The sequence below is a fragment of the Lepus europaeus genome, chromosome 21 (genome assembly GCF_033115175.1).
Source record: "Lepus europaeus isolate LE1 chromosome 21, mLepTim1.pri, whole genome shotgun sequence".
Taxonomy (NCBI): Eukaryota; Metazoa; Chordata; class Mammalia; order Lagomorpha; family Leporidae; genus Lepus; species Lepus europaeus.
This window is the reverse complement of record NC_084847.1, coordinates 56415849-56433275: the sequence shown is the minus strand read 5'-3', so window position 1 is coordinate 56433275 and position 17427 is coordinate 56415849. Positions and strand designations below refer to the sequence as shown.

Genomic DNA, 17427 nt, shown 5'->3' with positions numbered 1-17427 from the left:
CCGGCGGTCGCAGCCTCCTCTCTAACCCCGAGGGTCTCAGGGCTCCGGGACCCTGCACTCGGCGCTCACTTGGCCCTACGAGGGCGGGCAAGCAACCGCGAAACTGAGGTCAGGGCTCCGGGCGGCCATGCCTCCCAGCGCGGCTCTTCGCCGCTAGATGAGGTGCGACATTTGTTAGACGACCCCTAAACCGGGTGGCGCGCGGACTGACGGGAAACGGAGTCCAGGTCCTCGCCCTGGGTCCCGCGGTGGGCCCAGGGACGCGACTTCCGGTGAACTCCTGCGCATGTGCAGGTGGCCGTGTGTGCGTGTTCGCGCAGGCGCACTGCCGCCGCACTGCTCTCGCTTCCGGTCCGTTCCTGGGTCACCGCTCGCCCTAGTTCCCAGGCTTTGGCCTCCGGTGGGCGACAATCGCGGAGCCTGCGGGGTCGGGGGCTGACCGGGCGGGCGCGGGGCTGTGCCGGCCAGGGCTGCGGGGCGCCGGGCGGGCACCTCGGAGCGCGAGCCTCTGAGGTCGCGGGGCCGGGCCCGGGGGTCCGGGCGCGCAGAGGGGCGGCGGGACGGTGCGCCCCGGGGAGGCAGGTTGGGCCCCGGGAGCGACGCTCCGCTGGAAGTTGCCCCTCGGGAGAGCCGCGGCCTCGGGCCCCGCAGCGCGCCTGCGACGACAGCGGCCGCCCGTGGAGCCCCGGCGGGGTAGGTGAGGGCGCGGGGCCGCCCCCGCCGGTGCGGGCAGGGGGCGGGGGCGGGGGCCGGCTGCACCTGCTGGGCGCTCGGCGGAGGACCCCGAGCCCGGGCTAGCAGGGGAGCCGGGGCCTCCCCCCCTGCTGCTCTTCCTCCCCCCCCCCACCCTGCGGTCCTCGGCATCGCTCAGCGCCGGTCCGCGCCTGGGTCCCCCGGTCTCTGGCCGCCTTATCCGCGGTCACCTCTGGCCGGCGAGCGCTGTGGCTCGCGCGTTAGTTGGGTCGGAGGAGACCCTGTTCGGCGGCGTGTGCACGGTGCAGACTTGTGTCTGTCGCTGACCATACGAGTTTATTCGAAGCAGTTAGAATGGCGCGGCGTGGTTGCAATCCCACGGTCACTGTCTCCGTGGGATCCGTCCCCTGGGGCCGCCCGCGCGTGACTGGCACCCCTCCTGCGCACTGAGGGCCCAGGGCCGGGCCTTTGTGGAGTGTTTGGGGGGTGTTGGAGATCCTGCCTGGACGGGCCACGCCCCTCCTAACCTCATCCCCTGCCTTCCTTCCCCAGATCGGCCCGCCCTGTCTCAGCCCTGCACGGTTTCCCGGGAAGCAACAGAAAATGAGCAGATCCCTGGTGAGTGTCCTGCGAGCCGCAGACCCTGGGAGACGGAGAGGGGTTCTGAGTGGGGGAAGTGGAAACAGGCGATCTGCTCGGACAGGAGCGCCCCTCTGTTCGGGGGTGGGCGGCGTGGACCTTACAGGGTTCTTCCTGCCGGCGCGCGAGTGTCTCAGAGCAGGAGTGGGCACTGCGGTCAGCCGAGTGACGCTGACCCGAGCAGGGACGCCCTTGCCTTCTCTGGTGTGAGTGAGCAGGTCCCTCGTGTCCGCGAGCAGCAGGCTCCCCGGGGACTCAGGCTATGGTGTTCCTGGTGACTACAGCGTCGTCCATACAGACCCTGTTTCCACCGCTCGATCCAGGGATCGGTGCTGTCCCTGCTGCTCCCGTGGCAGAGGCTGCCGGGGACCTAGCGCACGCACCCCGTGGGTGCACTGGGGCTGGCGCTAGTCCCGGCCGTGGCCTGCTGGGTGGAGCCTCCCCTGTCGGTTTCTGGGATGTGTCTCCCTGCAGTGTTGAATCTGATAATTCTTCCGCCTTCTCCGTGTGTGTCTTTCACCCTTGGCTCATGACCTTTCTAACTTTGAAAAAAAAAAAAAATATGTATTTGAGAGACAGAGCTCCCATCGGCTGGTTCAAAGAACCGGGGCTGGGCCAAGCCCAAGCTGGGAACCAGGAACCCACTCAAGGTCTCCCACAGGGACAGCAGGACTTGGGCCTCACCGCCACCCCACAGGGGACACATGGGCAGGCAGCTGGAATCGGAGTGGAGCCGGGACTCAAGCCCAGACAATCCAGGAAGCAGGGTGGCATCCCGGCTGGCATCTTGGCTGCTAGGAAAGTGCCTGCCCCTCACAACCCTTCTCAGGCCTTTTGTGCTGGGAGCCACTGGCTGTATTCTGTGTTGGTTCTCCTTGGCACAATATGTCTACATTCAGGCCATCTCTGTGGTCAGTGGGTTAAGCCGTGGCCTGCAGCACCAGCATCCCATATGGGTGCCAGTTTGAGTCCCAGCTGCTCCACTTCCGATCCAGCTCCCTGCTAATGCGCCCGGGAAAGCAGCAGAGGATGGCCCAAGTCCCTGGGCCCCTGCCACCCATTTAGAAGACCCCGGAAGAGGCTCCTGGCTTCAGCCTGGCCCAGCCCTGGTCTTTGCAGCCATTTGGGGAGAGAACCAACAGATGGAAGATCTCTCTCCGTCTTTCTCTCCCTGTCTCTGTCTCTCTATAACTCTGCCTTTCAAATCAATGGTTAAAAAAAAAAAAAAAAAAAAACAGAAAAGAAAGAACAGAGCATGTCTGTGTTCTCAGGAAGATGGCTTAGGAGCCCTTGGTGGGAAAGTCTCCTCTTCTGAGCAAGAGGAGGGTGTGTTGTTTCTAAGTGTGCTTTGGTGAAGAGCATGTCCCCGGGATACTTTGAACACGAGAGATTCTAGTTTCAGATTGAGATTGTTCCGGTTTGCATTTGCTGCAGCCATAGATGGCGGTGGTGGCTTTCCTGCACGTGACCGTGTGTCCACATCCACTCTTGACTGGGTGCTGCTCTGTCTGGTCTGTTAGCTGCCGTGCAGGCTGTGTTGCCTGTTGAGTAGTTACTTTTGTAATAAATGTGGGCGTTGTGGTCCCTCAGGAAGGCCCACCAGCGTGATGTGTGACCGTCCAGGCCCCACTGCTGGTCATTGGGGTGGACAGTCGTGCTGGCGATGCCAGGGCTTCCAGAAGCTGTCCTGTTGCTCATCAAGACGGCCTTGTGGTGTGTGGAGGGGGCAGGCTGTCCGGGGCAGGCCCTCTTCTCCAGCACGGGGCTGTCTCAGGCTGTGTTCCTGACCACCTCAGCCCACCCAGGCTGGCCAAGCCGACGCTGGGATCCAGAGGACCATACGGCACCTGGGAGAGTCCCACCAGCAGGGTCCACAGATAAAACCTCAAATCTGCAGTCCATACTGTGGCCTTTCCTTTCCGACCACTCTCCCCTCCACGTTCTGTTGAAATCATCAGAACCTTTTAGCTTTTAGCTTTCTGCATTTCTTTTTAATTTCTTGAAACGTAGTCACATTACCTGTAGTTCCTTCCAGTTACTTGTGTGTCCTGACGTGGAAAGTGGTGAGGGGCACAGTAGGTATCACTGATAAGCACGTATTGTATGTCCAAAAAACAAAGGTCAGCGCGTTCCGTGGGCTCGCCTGTTTAATTCCGATACTCTGCTCTGGGACAGACCAGCCTCAGGTTTAAGTCCGAGGGGGACAGTTTCAGTGTCTGGAGTGAGCATTGCCCATGGTCCAGTTGATGGAGAAGGTGCAACTTGTGAAGGTCGGGGTTCTGCCCTGCTCAGGGGATGTGCGTCTCCAGAGGCTGCAGCTGGGAAGGAAGGGCCCTCAGGGTCCCAGCTGTGCCGTCATCACATGGCAGGCTATGGGCCCGCCCCGCCACGAAACAGACCCGGTCATGGGTGCCTGGCCTGCTCAGAGTGTTGGTGCTTGTGGCAAATATTGCAGATTGGCTCCAGGAGGGGTAGATTGGAGCAGCAGCTGAGTCCCAGGTATACTGACTTGGAGACCTGGGACATGTGTGTCTGAAGGCAAGGCCTGAGCCCGCGGTAGCTGTCTGGGAGGTGTTGGTATAGAGAGGAAATGCAGGTAGCCACAAAGCCAGGTGGGCTCACCATCAAAGCAGCAAGAGAGCACAGGGAAGACAGGTGGAGACCGAGCGCCAGCACCCTCCTGCTTCAGCCCGACAGGCGGGGGAGCCAGCGGAGGGGAAACAGAGTGGAGAGTGCTCAGAGGAGCAGGCTGCGCCCTGGAGCCGTGTGCAGCAACACAAAACAAGTCATGCAAGGCCACTGTCCCGCGAGCGTGGCCACGCCCTGTCCCCGTGCGCCTCTCCCCGTCCCCCACTTCCCACCTCGGTGCCGTTGCAGGGGCCGGTGTCGTTCAAGGACGTGGCCGTGGGCTTCACACAGGAGGAGTGGCGGCAGCTGGAGCCGGCGCAGAGGCGGACGTACCGGGAGGTGATGCTGGAGAACTACAGCCACCTCGTGGCCGTGGGTGAGGATGCGGCCGGGCGCTGTCTGATGAGGGCCCCGGGGTGAGGACGCCACCTTCTCAATGCTAAATATGTGGGGTTTCCCTCGCGCTCACGACTTCACTTAGGTTCTGGTGGGCACCAGGCAATGCTGTTGGACTTGACCTCCCGAGTGGAAGGTTCCAATTTTGCTAAAGCACAAACAGCGGCACCCTCCCCACATGCCTGAGACCGAGAAGCCAAAGCAGCCGGCTCAAGTTCTCTCTCGTTTCTCATTCACAGGGTATCACTTCATCAAACCGGATGTTATCACCAAGTTGGAGCGAGGAGAAGAGCCATGGATAGGAGAGTTCCTGCCGCAGGGCTGTGCAGGTGTGTGAGTGCATGGACAGGGCCTGCCGCAGGGCTGTGCAGGTGGTCAGTGCGTGGATAGGGTTCCTCCCGCAGGGCTGTGCAGGTGGTCAGTGCGTGGATAGGGTTCCTGCCCCAGGGCTGTGCAGGTGGTCAGTGCGTGGATAGGGTTCCTGCCCCAGGGCTGTGCAGGTGGTCAGTGCGTGGATAGGGTTCCTCCCGCAGGGCTGTGCAGGTGGTCAGTGCATGGACAGGGTTCTCTGCCCCAGGGCTGTGCAGGTGGTCAGTGCATGGATAGGGCCTGCCCCAGGGCTGTGCAGGTGGTCAGTGTATGGATAGGGTTCCTGCCCCAGGGCTGTGCAGGTGGTCAGTGCGTGGATAGGGTTCCTGCCGCAGGGCTGTGCAGGTGGTCAGTGCGTGGATAGGGCCTGCCGCAGGGCTGTGCAGGTGGTCAGTGCGTGGATAGGGTTCCTGCCGCAGGGCTGTGCAGGTGGTCAGTGCGTGGATAGGGTTCCTGCCCCAGGGCTGTGCAGGTGGTCAGTGCATGGATAGGGTTCCTGCCCCAGGGCTGTGCAGGTGGTCAGTGCGTGGATAGGGTTCCTGCCCCAGGGCTGTGCAGGTGGTCAGTGCATGGACAGGGTTCTCTGTCCCAAGGCTGTGCAGGTGGTCAGTGCATGGATAGGGTTCCTGTCGCAGGGCTGTGCAGGTGGTCGGTGCGTGGACAGGGTTCTCTGCCCCAGGGCTGTGCAGGTGGTCAGTGCATGGATAGGGTTCCTGCCCCAGGGCTGTGCAGGTGGTCAGTGCATGGATAGGGTTCCTGCCCCAGAGCTGTGCAGGTGGTCAGTGTATGGACAGGGTTCTCTGTCCCAGGGCTGTGCAGGTGGTCAGTGCATGGATAGGGTTCCTGCCCCAGGGCTGTGCAGGTGGTCAGTGCGTGGATAGGGTTCCTGCCGCAGGGCTGTGCAGGTGGTCAGTGCATGGACAGGGTTCTCTGTCCCAGGGTTGTGCAGGTGGTCAGTGCATGGACAGGGTTCTCTGCCCCAGGGCTGTGCAGGTGGTCAGTGTATGGATAGGGTTCCTGTCGCAGGGCTGTGCAGGTGGTCAGTGCATGGACAGGGTTCTCTGCCCCAGGGCTGTGCAGGTGGTCAGTGCGTGGATAGGGTTCCTGCCCCAGGGCTGTGCAGGTGGTCAGTGCATGGACAGGGTTCTCTGTCCCAAGGCTGTGCAGGTGGTCAGTGCATGGATAGGGTTCCTGTCGCAGGGCTGTGCAGGTGGTCGGTGCGTGGACAGGGTTCTCTGCCCCAGGGCTGTGCAGGTGGTCAGTGCATGGATAGGGTTCCTGCCCCAGGGCTGTGCAGGTGGTCAGTGCATGGATAGGGTTCCTGCCCCAGAGCTGTGCAGGTGGTCAGTGTATGGACAGGGTTCTCTGTCCCAGGGCTGTGCAGGTGGTCAGTGCATGGATAGGGTTCCTGCCCCAGGGCTGTGCAGGTGGTCAGTGCGTGGATAGGGTTCCTGCCGCAGGGCTGTGCAGGTGGTCAGTGCATGGACAGGGTTCTCTGTCCCAGGGTTGTGCAGGTGGTCAGTGCATGGACAGGGTTCTCTGCCCCAGGGCTGTGCAGGTGGTCAGTGTATGGATAGGGTTCCTGTCGCAGGGCTGTGCAGGTGGTCAGTGCGTGGACAGGGTTCTCTGCCCCAGGGCTGTGCAGGTGGTCAGTGCATGGATAGGGTTCCTGCCCCAGGGCTGTGCAGGTGGTCAGTGCGTGGATAGGGTTCCTGCCGCAGGGCTGTGCAGGTGGTCAGTGCGTGGATAGGGTTCCTGCCGCAGGGCTGTGCAGGTGGTCAGTGCGTGGATAGGGTTCCTGCCGCAGGGCTGTGCAGGTGGTCAGTGCATGGACAGGGTTCTCTGTCCCAGGGCTGTGCAGGTGGTCAGTGCATGGACAGGGTTCTCTGCCCCAGGGCTGTGCAGGTGGTCAGTGCATGGATAGGGTTCCTGCCCCAGGGCTGTGCAGGTGGTCAGTGCGTGGACAGGGTTCTCTGTCCCAAGGCTGTGCAGGTGGTCAGTGTATGGATAGGGTTCCTGCCCCAGGGCTGTGCAGGTGGTCAGTGCATGGACAGGGTTCTCTGCCCCAGGGCTGTGCAGGTGGTCAGTGTATGGATAGGGTTCCTGTCGCAGGGCTGTGCAGGTGGTCAGTGCATGGACAGGGTTCTCTGCCCCAGGGCTGTGCAGGTGGTCAGTGCATGGATAGGGTTCCTGCCCCAGGGCTGTGCAGGTGGTCAGTGCGTGGACAGGGTTCTCTGTCCCAGGGCTGTGCAGGTGGTCAGTGCATGGATAGGGTTCCTGTCGCAGGGCTGTGCAGGTGGTCAGTGGAGATTCTGAGGAGCCTGGGAACAGGATGCTTTCCGGAACGCTGTAACGGCCTCCCACCCTTAGACCCTGACGAGGGTTACTAGGATGGCTTTGGCACCTGAACCTCCCTCCAGAGACTTCGTCCTCCCCGTCACGAGAGCTGTTCTGGAGCTTTGCCGGGCTGCGCACTCCCCAGAACCCACACCTGCTTCCCCTGAAACCTCGGTTCCCGTGCTCTTCCCTCACGTGTTCAGTAGTTCTGTACCACAGCTTCCTTCGGTTCTTAGGTGTCATAAACCTGTCACTGAAACATTAACTTCTGTGATTCTTCTGTTCTCTCGACCTTCCATTTCTCTTGTCTGCTGTGAAATGCTTGACTTGATTCTGCCTCCTCTTCCACTGTTTATCTCTTCTTTAATCGCTGACCCCTGCCTGACCTGAGCTGAGGGAGCCCCTGCCCCTCTGCTGACACATGGGCTTCCTTTGGCAGCTCTCGTCATTCCTGCATCCAGCCCTTCCCACTTCTGGTGACAGCTCAAACTGTGTCCCTCTTTCCACGTGGTCCTTTTCTTCTTGTCTTTTATTTGAGGGCTATGTGAGGCCAGAGCTAGGAGCCCAGAGCTGCTTCTGGGTCTCCCATGTGGGTGCGGCCCTAACCACTGGGGCCATCCTCTGCTGCTTTCCCAGGCTCACAAGCAGGCAGCTGGATTGGAAGTGGAGCAGCTGTGTCTTGAAGCGGTGCACGTGTGGGGTGCCGGCCCCCATTTCTGTTCTACGCCCAGTGCTCGGGTGCTCAGTAGGAGTCACAGGGAAACGTTTGGTTTCTTTACCCTCCCGTGCCGCCCACATGCTGGCTGCTGTGACTTCCCCTCGGGAGTCTCTCAGAACGCTCCTCCAGCCTCAAGTTTGTTTATTTGAGGGGCAGAAACAGATGCAAGCTCCTATCTACTGGATCCGCAACAGCCAGGGGCTGGACTGAGGCAGCTGGAGATCCACTCCAGGTCTCCCCCGTGGGTGGCAGGAACCCAATGACTTGAGCCATCATTGCAGCCTCCCAGGGTCTTCATTAGCCACAAACTGGAGTCAGACTCTGGAGCTGAGTATCAAACCCAAATACTGCAGTAGGGGACACGGGCAGTCTTTTTTTCTTTTTTTTCTCTTTTTTTTTGACAGGCAGAGTGGACAGTGAGAGAGAGAGACAGAGAGAAAGGTCTTCCTTTGCCGTTGGTTCACCCTCCAATGGCCGCCGCGGTAGCGCGCTGCGGCCGGCGCACCGCACTGATCCGATGGCAGGAGCCAGGTGCTTATCCTGGTCTCCCATGGGGTGCAGAGCCCAAACACTTGGGCCATCCTCCACTGCACTCCCTAGCCACAGCAGAGAGCTGGCCTGGAAGAGGGGCAACCGGGACAGGATCGGTGCCCCGACCGGGACTAGAACCCGGTGTGCCGGCGCCGCAAGGCGGAGGGTTAGCCTGTTGAGCCACGGCGCCGGCCGTCTTTTTTTCTTGAAGGTTTATTTATTTGAAAACATTGTATAAAGGGGGAGAGACAGAGAAAGAGAGAGATCTTCCATCCGTTGTGCTTCACTCCCCAGATAACTATAATGGCTGGAGCTGGGCTAGGCCAAAGCCAGGAGCTTCTTCCTGGTGTCCCATGTGGGTGCAGAGGCCTTAGGACTTGAGCTGTCTTCTGCTTTCCCAGGCCATTAGCAGGAAGCTGGATCAGAAGTGGAGCAGCTGGGACTTGAGCCGGCTCACGGGATGCTGGCAGTTCAGGTGGCGTCTTGACCCTAGGCCAAACGCCTGCCACCATTCTGCAGCCTATGCCCTGGTCTAGTGTTTTCTCTGATAGCTTCTCTGATTCTTACGTCTGAAAACTGACGATGAACGCCGCACGTGACAAGTAAGCTCCTTCCTATCTCCCCTGATGAGCTTTCACTCTGTGGAATCACTAGAAGCAGCTGCCTCTCCGCAGGCGTGACTGCTCTCTGAGCATCGCTGGATTCTGCTCTGTGTGAAATGCCTGAATTCTCCCTCTGTCTTCTCGGCTGCCCTTGACGTAATGTCATGGCTGGATTGCCGTGGATTCCAGTGCATCTGTCGCTGGCTTCACAGGGGTTCACGGTGACCTCCCTGGGTCACGTAGGATCTTGTCCTTTAAGGATCGCCACCATCCTGGCCCGGTGCTGCCTGAAAGTATAATTTTTGTCCCACGCTCCTCACACCTTCTCTTCCTGCGGTTGTTATCCCGCCAGCCTTCCCGCCCACGGGGTGGGGGCTTGCTCCCCAGAGGGCAGTGTTCAAGCTGAGCTCTGTCAACTCCTCCTGTCATTCATTACTCAACGTTGGTTCCCCTGATGCCTTTAGAAAAGCTTGTCTGATCCAGTCGTCTGTCACTTGGTAGGATGCAGGCTTTACAAGAGCATATTCTCCTCCCTTGATGTATACGCCACGTAGAGCACACGTTCACGTCTCGTTATCTGCGGTGCCAGGGAGATGAAAGAATGTTCTCGGCTATCCATTTAGAAGTAATTTATGGGCAGTTTTTTTAAAAACTATGCATCCCTATATATTTTGCAAGTGCTAGAGAAATGTCCCTGTGACTCAGATTGAGGACAAGTGCTCTGAAGGAAGTGGCTTCTACAGTCAGACTTTCTAGGAGATGGGTTTTGGTTAAGAGCAGAGGGCACGCGCTACTCAGTGTTTTACATGTGCTGATGTCCCACCACAAGGCTGAATCACTTTGTGCTAAAATGACCGTATGGACAGTAATTATTTTCAACTGTGGGGGTAATGATGCTAATTGAATTAAAGAATTGAGAAATGTATTTTTAAAACATGAAAACTCCTTTTGAAGAGCAGGTTTGAATAGCTGATGGCAGGAAATCATGCTGTAAAATGAGCAGAGACTTGTGAGTGCCAGGGCCCTGGGACCTTTATTAGGTACCCCAGGGCCCTCAGCGTACGGTGATGGCGCCTGAGGTCCTGCGTGTCTCTGCCACCTGCGTGTGACAAGGGACGGTGGCAAGTGCTGCTCCACCTCCTCCAGAACTAGTCCCTCTTTGGAGAAATGTCACGATGAGCCACCTTGTTCAACAGGCAGCTTGATCTTCTGACCGAGTGTTGTTGGGAGACCATGGTCAATCCTAGCTTGGCGCCCCCTTGTGAATCCAGGTGGTGAAGATTATTGTTATCAGACTTCTTTTTACTATTTTATTTGTTGGTGTTTTGCCGTGGATTCAGAGTAACTAGGTTTTGGAGACTAAAGTTGGCATGATTCAATTAATGTGGCTGACAGTGAATACAGGTTTATCCAGAATTTCTAAGATAAGTAAAATGTCACTGTTTCAGAAGCAGGTTGAGGTATCTGATTCTTAAGGTTTGCACGCTAAATGGGACTCAGAAGTGGGAAGCACACTCAGAATTAGGGGATGGCACAGTTAGGGGCAGGAGACTGAAAATGGGAAGAGTCACTGCTAAACTTCCCAGGAAGGTATTGTGGGCCAAGCACTGCTCTGAGCACTGGAACCCACAACAACCCGAGGTGGGTGCTGGCACCTGCATTTGATTACAGAGGGCTGAGAAGTGGCTCGCCTCGTCTCCCCAGAATTCACGCTACATTGTCCAAATAGGAACAAGAGCCATTTCACACTCAGAAGGAATTCAGTATTCAATCCAAACATAATTAACCTGTGTGAGAAAGGTTCGGCCAGTTCTGTTGCGCAGCAGGTTAAGCTGCTACTTTCAACACCTGCACTTGGTATCTGAATGCCTGTTGAAGTCCCAGCTGCTCCACTTCTGATCCAGCTCCCTCCAATGTCCTGGGAAGACAGGGGATAATGACCCAGGTGTTTGGGGACCGGCCACCCCGTGGGAGACAGGATGGAATTCCTGGTTTCCTCCTGACACAGACCTGACTTTCGTGGCCATATGGAGTATGAACCAGGAATGGCGGTATCTCTCTTCTCTCCTTATTACTGTGTATTTTAAATAAATACAATTTTTAAGAAATTAAAAAGAATATGTAAGATGTATAACTGGAAAGATGGTGGACTCTGGACTGTGCTGTACTTCCTGTTGGACGCATAGGTTCCTGCACACTCCTTCCACTGAAGCAGAGCTATGGTTCAAGCCATAGTCCTGGGGCTCTTCCTCTAATTGTGAGGAAATGTAGCTTACTGTGTGAGACAGGAAAAAAAAGCAAAATAGTTTGGAGGAAGTGTACACTGGTGAAAATCCTACCCTAAAAAAATCTTAGTCTAAGGTGATAACTTCTTAGATGGTAATCCAGTTCTTCCAATTAGATATGAAATAAGGTATGAAGTGCCAATCTGACTCCAGAAGGCACCCTACTTGGGTGTATCTTCCAACCCTCCTCACCAGCAGCACTGCTTGTCCCCCTCTTGGTTTACCCTGTGTGTTGTGAGTCCTTTCATCTCTCCCTTGTCAGCCAACATCCTTGGTCAACTGGCCGTTGCTTCATGTTTGTATTTTGCCTTCTATGCCCTATTTTGAAGAAAGTATTAGGAAGTAGTAAAGAGTAAAGGTACTTGGCTTTTTGTCAGTCTGTTTCTGCTTTCCCCACCACTGGAGGAGTGTGTACGTGAGTGTGTGTGTTATTCTGAACAAAAAGAATGAGGGGAAGAGTACACTTGGAATGATTTTCATCTGCCCCTGAAGCTATTCTGTAGCCTATAATAAGTTGCTGTGTAGGGAGATAACAATACTTGTTTAATTTTGCCTTTTTCTAGATAAAATCTGGCAGGCTGCTGATCTGACAGAGAGAGTCCAGGAAGGCGAAGACAAATGTTCAAGGCCAAGTGTGTTCACCAGCAGCGGAGCCCTGGCTGGAGACGGGGGTCATGTTCCTGGTAAGACTGCCCATGTGGAAGTGAAGCCTGCTTCTTCGCGAAGTGTGGCCTCCGACTGTGACGCGTGTGACAGGAGTTTAACATGCCTCTCAGAATTTATCAGTAGTGATGGCAGCTATGCAAGAATGAAGCCTGATGAATGTAGTAGGTGTGGGAAATCAGTCCTCCGTATTAAGCAAGAGAGAACTCAGTCAGGAGGTGAATCCTATGAGTTTAACCAGAATGGGGAAGGCTGTACTCTAAATGAAGAAAATATTTACCAGAAAGTTCGTGTTTTGGAGAAACCCTTTGAATACACGGAAAGCCAGAAAGCCTTCCAGAGGGATCCAGCGTTTGTTAATCACGTGGGAGAGAAGTCCTACAGCTGGAGTGAGCCTGAAATGGCCTTCCTCCAAATGTCAGACCTCAGCGTGCATCAGAGCTCTCACCTGGAAATGAAGCCCTATGAATGCCGTGAGTGCGGGAAATCCTTCTGTAAAAAGTCGAAATTTGTTATCCATCAGAGGACTCACACAGGAGAGAAACCTTACAAGTGTAACCAGTGTGGGAAGTCCTTCTGCCAGAAGGGAACCCTGACTGTACACCAGAGAACACATACGGGGGAGAAGCCTTACGAATGCAACGAATGCGGGAAGAACTTCTACCAGAAGCTGCACCTCATTCAGCACCTGAGAACTCACTCAGGGGAGAAGCCCTACGAGTGCAGCTACTGTGGAAAGGCCTTCTGCCAGAAGACGCACCTCACCCAGCACCAGAGGACGCATTCAGGAGAGAGGCCCTATGTGTGTCACGACTGCGGGAAAACCTTCTCCCAGAAGTCAGCGCTGAATGACCACCAGAAAATCCACACAGGCGTGAAACTCTACAAGTGCAGCGAGTGTGGGAAATGCTTCTGCCGCAAGTCCACCCTCACGACTCACCTGAGGACACACACGGGAGAGAAGCCCTATGAGTGCAATGAGTGTGGGAAATTCTTCTCTCGCTTGTCCTATCTCACTGTGCACTACAGAACCCATTCAGGAGAGAAACCCTACGAATGTAATGACTGTGGGAAAACCTTCTACCTGAACTCAGCCCTCATGAGACATCAGAGAGTACACACCGGAGAGAAGCCCTATGAATGCAATGAGTGTGGGAAGTTATTCTCCCAGCTCTCATACCTCACCATTCATCACAGAACTCACTCAGGAGTGAAACCCTACGAATGCAGTGAATGTGGGAAAACCTTCTACCAGAACTCAGCCCTCTGTAGACATCGGCGAATACACAGAGGAGAGAAGCCCTACGAGTGTTACATATGTGGGAAATTCTTCTCCCAGATGTCATACCTCACCATTCATCACAGAATTCATTCAGGAGAGAAGCCCTATGAATGTAGCGAATGTGGAAAAACCTTCTGCCAGAATTCAGCGCTCAACAGACACCAGAGAACACATACGGGAGAAAAGGCCTACGAATGTTACGAGTGTGGGAAGTGCTTCTCTCAGATGTCTTATCTCACTATCCACCATCGAATTCATTCAGGAGAGAAACCTTTTGAATGTAACGAGTGTGGGAAAGCCTTCTCACGGATGTCATACCTCACTGTACATTACAGAACTCATTCAGGAGAAAAACCCTATGAATGTACTGAATGTGGGAAAAAATTCTACCACAAATCAGCATTCAACAGCCATCAGAGAATTCACAGAAGAGCGAATGTGAACGTGATTGATGTGGCAAGGCTTCTCTGATGTCAGACCTCATTTTACGTCAGAGAACCCTTTCCCTGAGATGAGTAAAACTGCTGCCTGAAGAGAAACAGCATTGTGCAGTCCACTCTCCAGGCCTGTGGGTTCCCCACCCATGAATGCAACCAACCAAAAATAGAAGGCACAGACTTCCATTTGTACTGGGCACATAAAGATGTTTTCCTTGTCATTTTTCCCTGAGCAGTATAGTATAAAAGCTATTCCCATAGCATTTACATTGTATCAGATACTGTGAGTGAGAGATAATTTAAATATACGGGAGGATTCTGCAACTTACATGCTGTTATCAGCCAAGGGACTTGAGGTCTGCAGGTCTGCATTCCACAAGGGATCATGGAGCCAATCCCCACGGATGCCAAGTGGTGATGCACGTGGACAGCTCACCCAGATGTCTCCCCTGTAAGCCCACAGGGTGGGGACTGCCTGACTCATGAGACACTAGGTTATTATTTAGAAATATTTTGAATGCATATCCATTTCACCTTAGGTTTAAATTTCTTTCCATACCAGGGAATTCATAACAACAGGAAATCTTTCAGTTTAACTTTCACATAGTCTTTTTGGAAACTGTTAATAGCTAAGAGACATGTTTCTGATATAGCAAATGTTTTATAAAAACAGCTGAAAAACAAATAGGATACCCGCTGTGAATACATATACTCTTGGTGTAAATAGAAGCCGTAAAGTGATCAGGAGCGCCGATCCAGTTAGAGCATTAGGATCGCAGGTAAACAGTTCACAAGGGCATTTCTGTTTGTCTCTTAGTGTCTTACAGGAATTTAGGTTCAGTTTGAATCATGTTTGAGAAAGCACTGTATCCTTACTGCTTTGTAATACACATGGTAAGATCCATTCCAAACAGCACCACCATGTTAATATCTCACTAGGCATTGTCACTGAAGCCGCACTTGTTAGGTATAAAGTACGCTTTCCCTTGTACTCTTTCCTGGCGTTTATCAATGCACCTGATCATTGTTAGCAGAGTACAGCATCCATAAAGAAGCCAGTGTTTCTTATAACGTTTTCAACTGTGTATGAGTCAGCAAAAGGGGTAGAAATCTGTGTGTAAAATAGGTAGAAAACTGCACAGATACTTCTGAGTTGAGCAGAAGTCTCCTGGGGTGAGAATTCACTCTGTACAACTAAACAAAAGTACTTACAAGATTTCCATCATTGCTCCCTTACTGTGTTGTGTTTTAATGCTTACACGCAGAGCACAGGTGCTGTGAAATAGTTGGATTGTATTTCTGTTTGACATGTGGTGTTTGCAGACATTCCGCTCTGCTGCTTTCCGTGACCAAATGAATTGAGAACATGCTACTGAGGCTTTGGGGTGGCCACTGAGGAGCGACTCCCCCAGTTCCTCCACCTTACTCCTTGCTGGCAGAGTTGGTGAGCCCTCCCCCTTCACAGGTGTGGTTAGTTTCCATTGGTAACAACAAGCCTGATTGCCAGCACTTGGTTTAGCCTGGTCCTAGGGCCCAGTTCTAGACTCAGAAATAAAGGAGATACTGGACAGGTTATTTCCAAGGACCACGGAGGAAGTGGAGTCTTGCGGGAGCGTCGCTCATCTGGACGAGGGATCTGGTCATGTCCTTCATCAGTGGATTCTCATTCAGTCATGGCCTGACAGAAGGACTGCAGGAACCTAGGACCTGAGTGTCATCTAGACACCAGCCAGCCCGTGGCTGGTCCGCCCCGGCCTGCTGCTTTGGTGAGAGACAAAGCTTCTTTTGGACCCAGGTTGATATAGGATGCTTTGTTACTAATCACTGAAGACATCAACTGGTGCAGTTATGCTTTTGTAGGAGTTACGCATTTCAGAAGTGGATTCTAGAGAAGTCATTTATTTTGAAGTGTCAATACAGAGATTTATCTTATTTTCTGTAAATTTTTATGTAAACTGAGCATTAGAAATCAACTTAAATGTGTGCACTTCCTCTGTCATCACTGACCTGTGAAATAACCTTCGAACCTGACATAAGGTGTACCTCCCTTTTCTAATACATGCAATAAATTTTGAGGTAATTTATATTATCCCTGGATCACTGTTGTAGTATTAATTGTCAGTATATGAGATGAAGGGAGTACCTAATTTTGTTTCCTTCCAAGTGCTTAGCCTTATCGCCTGTATCATTGGAGTAATTCACCTCTTGGCTGAATGCCATGATTCCCCTGTGTTTAAATCACACCCGGCTGCTGGCTGTGTTTCTCCTTGTTTTGAATATGCTGAAGTATGCTGTGAAACAGGAGTAAAAAGTCAGTAGACTGTATGTGTGTATGTAGGAACCAGAAGTACATAGTATATTTGTCAAAATGAAGTTCACAGAGGTTTCCCACACTGGTATAATAGCTTAAAGACACAATAAACATTCCAAGTAAATGAAATGATGTTAACAGTGGGGCCACAACCTACCTGAGGCCAAAGACTCACCCTCTCCCTTCTACCTCTGCAGCGTGCCTACCTGTGCTGTCCAGTCAGGCTGTCCCAGTAAGATTGTGCGGGTCACATGACCGCTGCCCGGTTCAGCAGCAGCTCTGTAGAATGCCTTTGGGTAGAAAAGATGAAACCTACAAGGAAATACGTTTTTAAATTATGTTGCTGTAGTCTTGTGACATAGATTACTACATAAAACTAAATTGCTCTTGCCGAGGTGAAGTGAAACCAGTGAGCTAGTGTGGGCCTGGCTGGCTTGCACAGCCCAGCTCTGGAGATGTCATGAAGGTCGGAGCAGCACGTGGATCCACAGAACTAAAGACATGGGCTGGGGGATACAAAGTGGGGCTGCTTAGTGGGCAAGGTAGTGGCACACACGTACTGAGGAAACTTTCCCACTCACTTTTTCCAAAATCTTTCTCCCTGTACTGTACTGTCCACTGTAGTATCATAGGCATTGTGGCACAGTGGTATATATAGGCACTGCCTGTGATATGCCGGCATCCCATATGGGTGCCAGCGTGAGTCCTGGCTGCTCCACTTCCAGTGCAGCTCCCTGCTGATGTGCCTGGGAAAGCAGCAGAGGATGGCCCGAGAACTTGGGCCCCTGTATCTACATGGCAGATCCAGAGAAGTTCCTGGCTCCTGGTTTTGGCCCAGCCCAGCCCAGCCCAGCCATTGTGGCCATCAGAGGAGTGAACCAGTGGATAGATCGATCTATATACATAATTCTGACTTCAAATAAGTAAATATTTTAAAAATTAATTTAAAAATTTTAAGTAAGCTTATCATAATTAAATTAACAATCGTAACAAATAATATTAGTGTTTTTAAACATATTAGTAAAAGTACTAGTCAAATCCCTAATAGGATATATGATGCTTTAAGATTTATTTATTTGGGGGCCGGCTCCATGGCACAGTGGGTTAATCCTTTGCCTGCAGTGCTGGCATGCCATATGGATGTCAGTTCGAGTCCCAGCTGCCCCTTTTCTGGTCCAGCTCTCTGCTGTGGCCTGGGAAAGCAGTGGAAGATGGCCCAAGTCCTTGGGTCCCTGCACCCATGTGGGAGACCCAGAAGAAGCTCCTGGCTCCTGGCTTCAGATGGGTGCAGCTCCAACCGTTGCGGCCATCTGGGGAGTGAACCAATGGAAGGAAGACCTTTCTCTCTTTTAAAAAAAAAAAAAAAAAAAGGTTTATTTCTTTGAAAGGCAGAGTTACAGAAACGGGAAAAGACAGAAATCTTTCATCTGCTGCTTCACTGTCCAAATGGCTCCAACAGCAGGAGCTGGGCCAGGCCAAAACCAGGAGCCAGAAACTTCCTCTGGGTCTCCCACATGGGTGCAGGGGCCCATGCAC

At 53.6% G+C, this 17427-nt stretch overlaps 1 protein-coding gene across 2 annotated transcripts; it reads left to right on the top strand.

Annotated features, from left to right (window-relative positions):
• Positions 1-340: 340 nt before the first annotated feature.
• On the top strand, positions 341-15668 carry ZNF12 (zinc finger protein 12). Of its 2 annotated transcripts, none has more exons than XM_062180328.1 (5): positions 341-400; positions 1246-1311; positions 4210-4336; positions 4596-4685; positions 11762-15668. In XM_062180328.1, exons 2-5 carry the CDS (start codon positions 1297-1299, stop codon positions 13612-13614), a joined length of 2085 nt encoding a protein of 694 aa, XP_062036312.1. In that variant the 5' UTR covers positions 341-400; positions 1246-1296; the 3' UTR covers positions 13615-15668. The 2 variants fall into 2 exon arrangements, with proteins under 2 accessions (XP_062036312.1, XP_062036313.1); XM_062180329.1 differs by lacking the exon at positions 341-400 and adding an exon at positions 659-693.
• The last annotated feature ends 1759 nt before the right edge of the window (positions 15669-17427 follow it).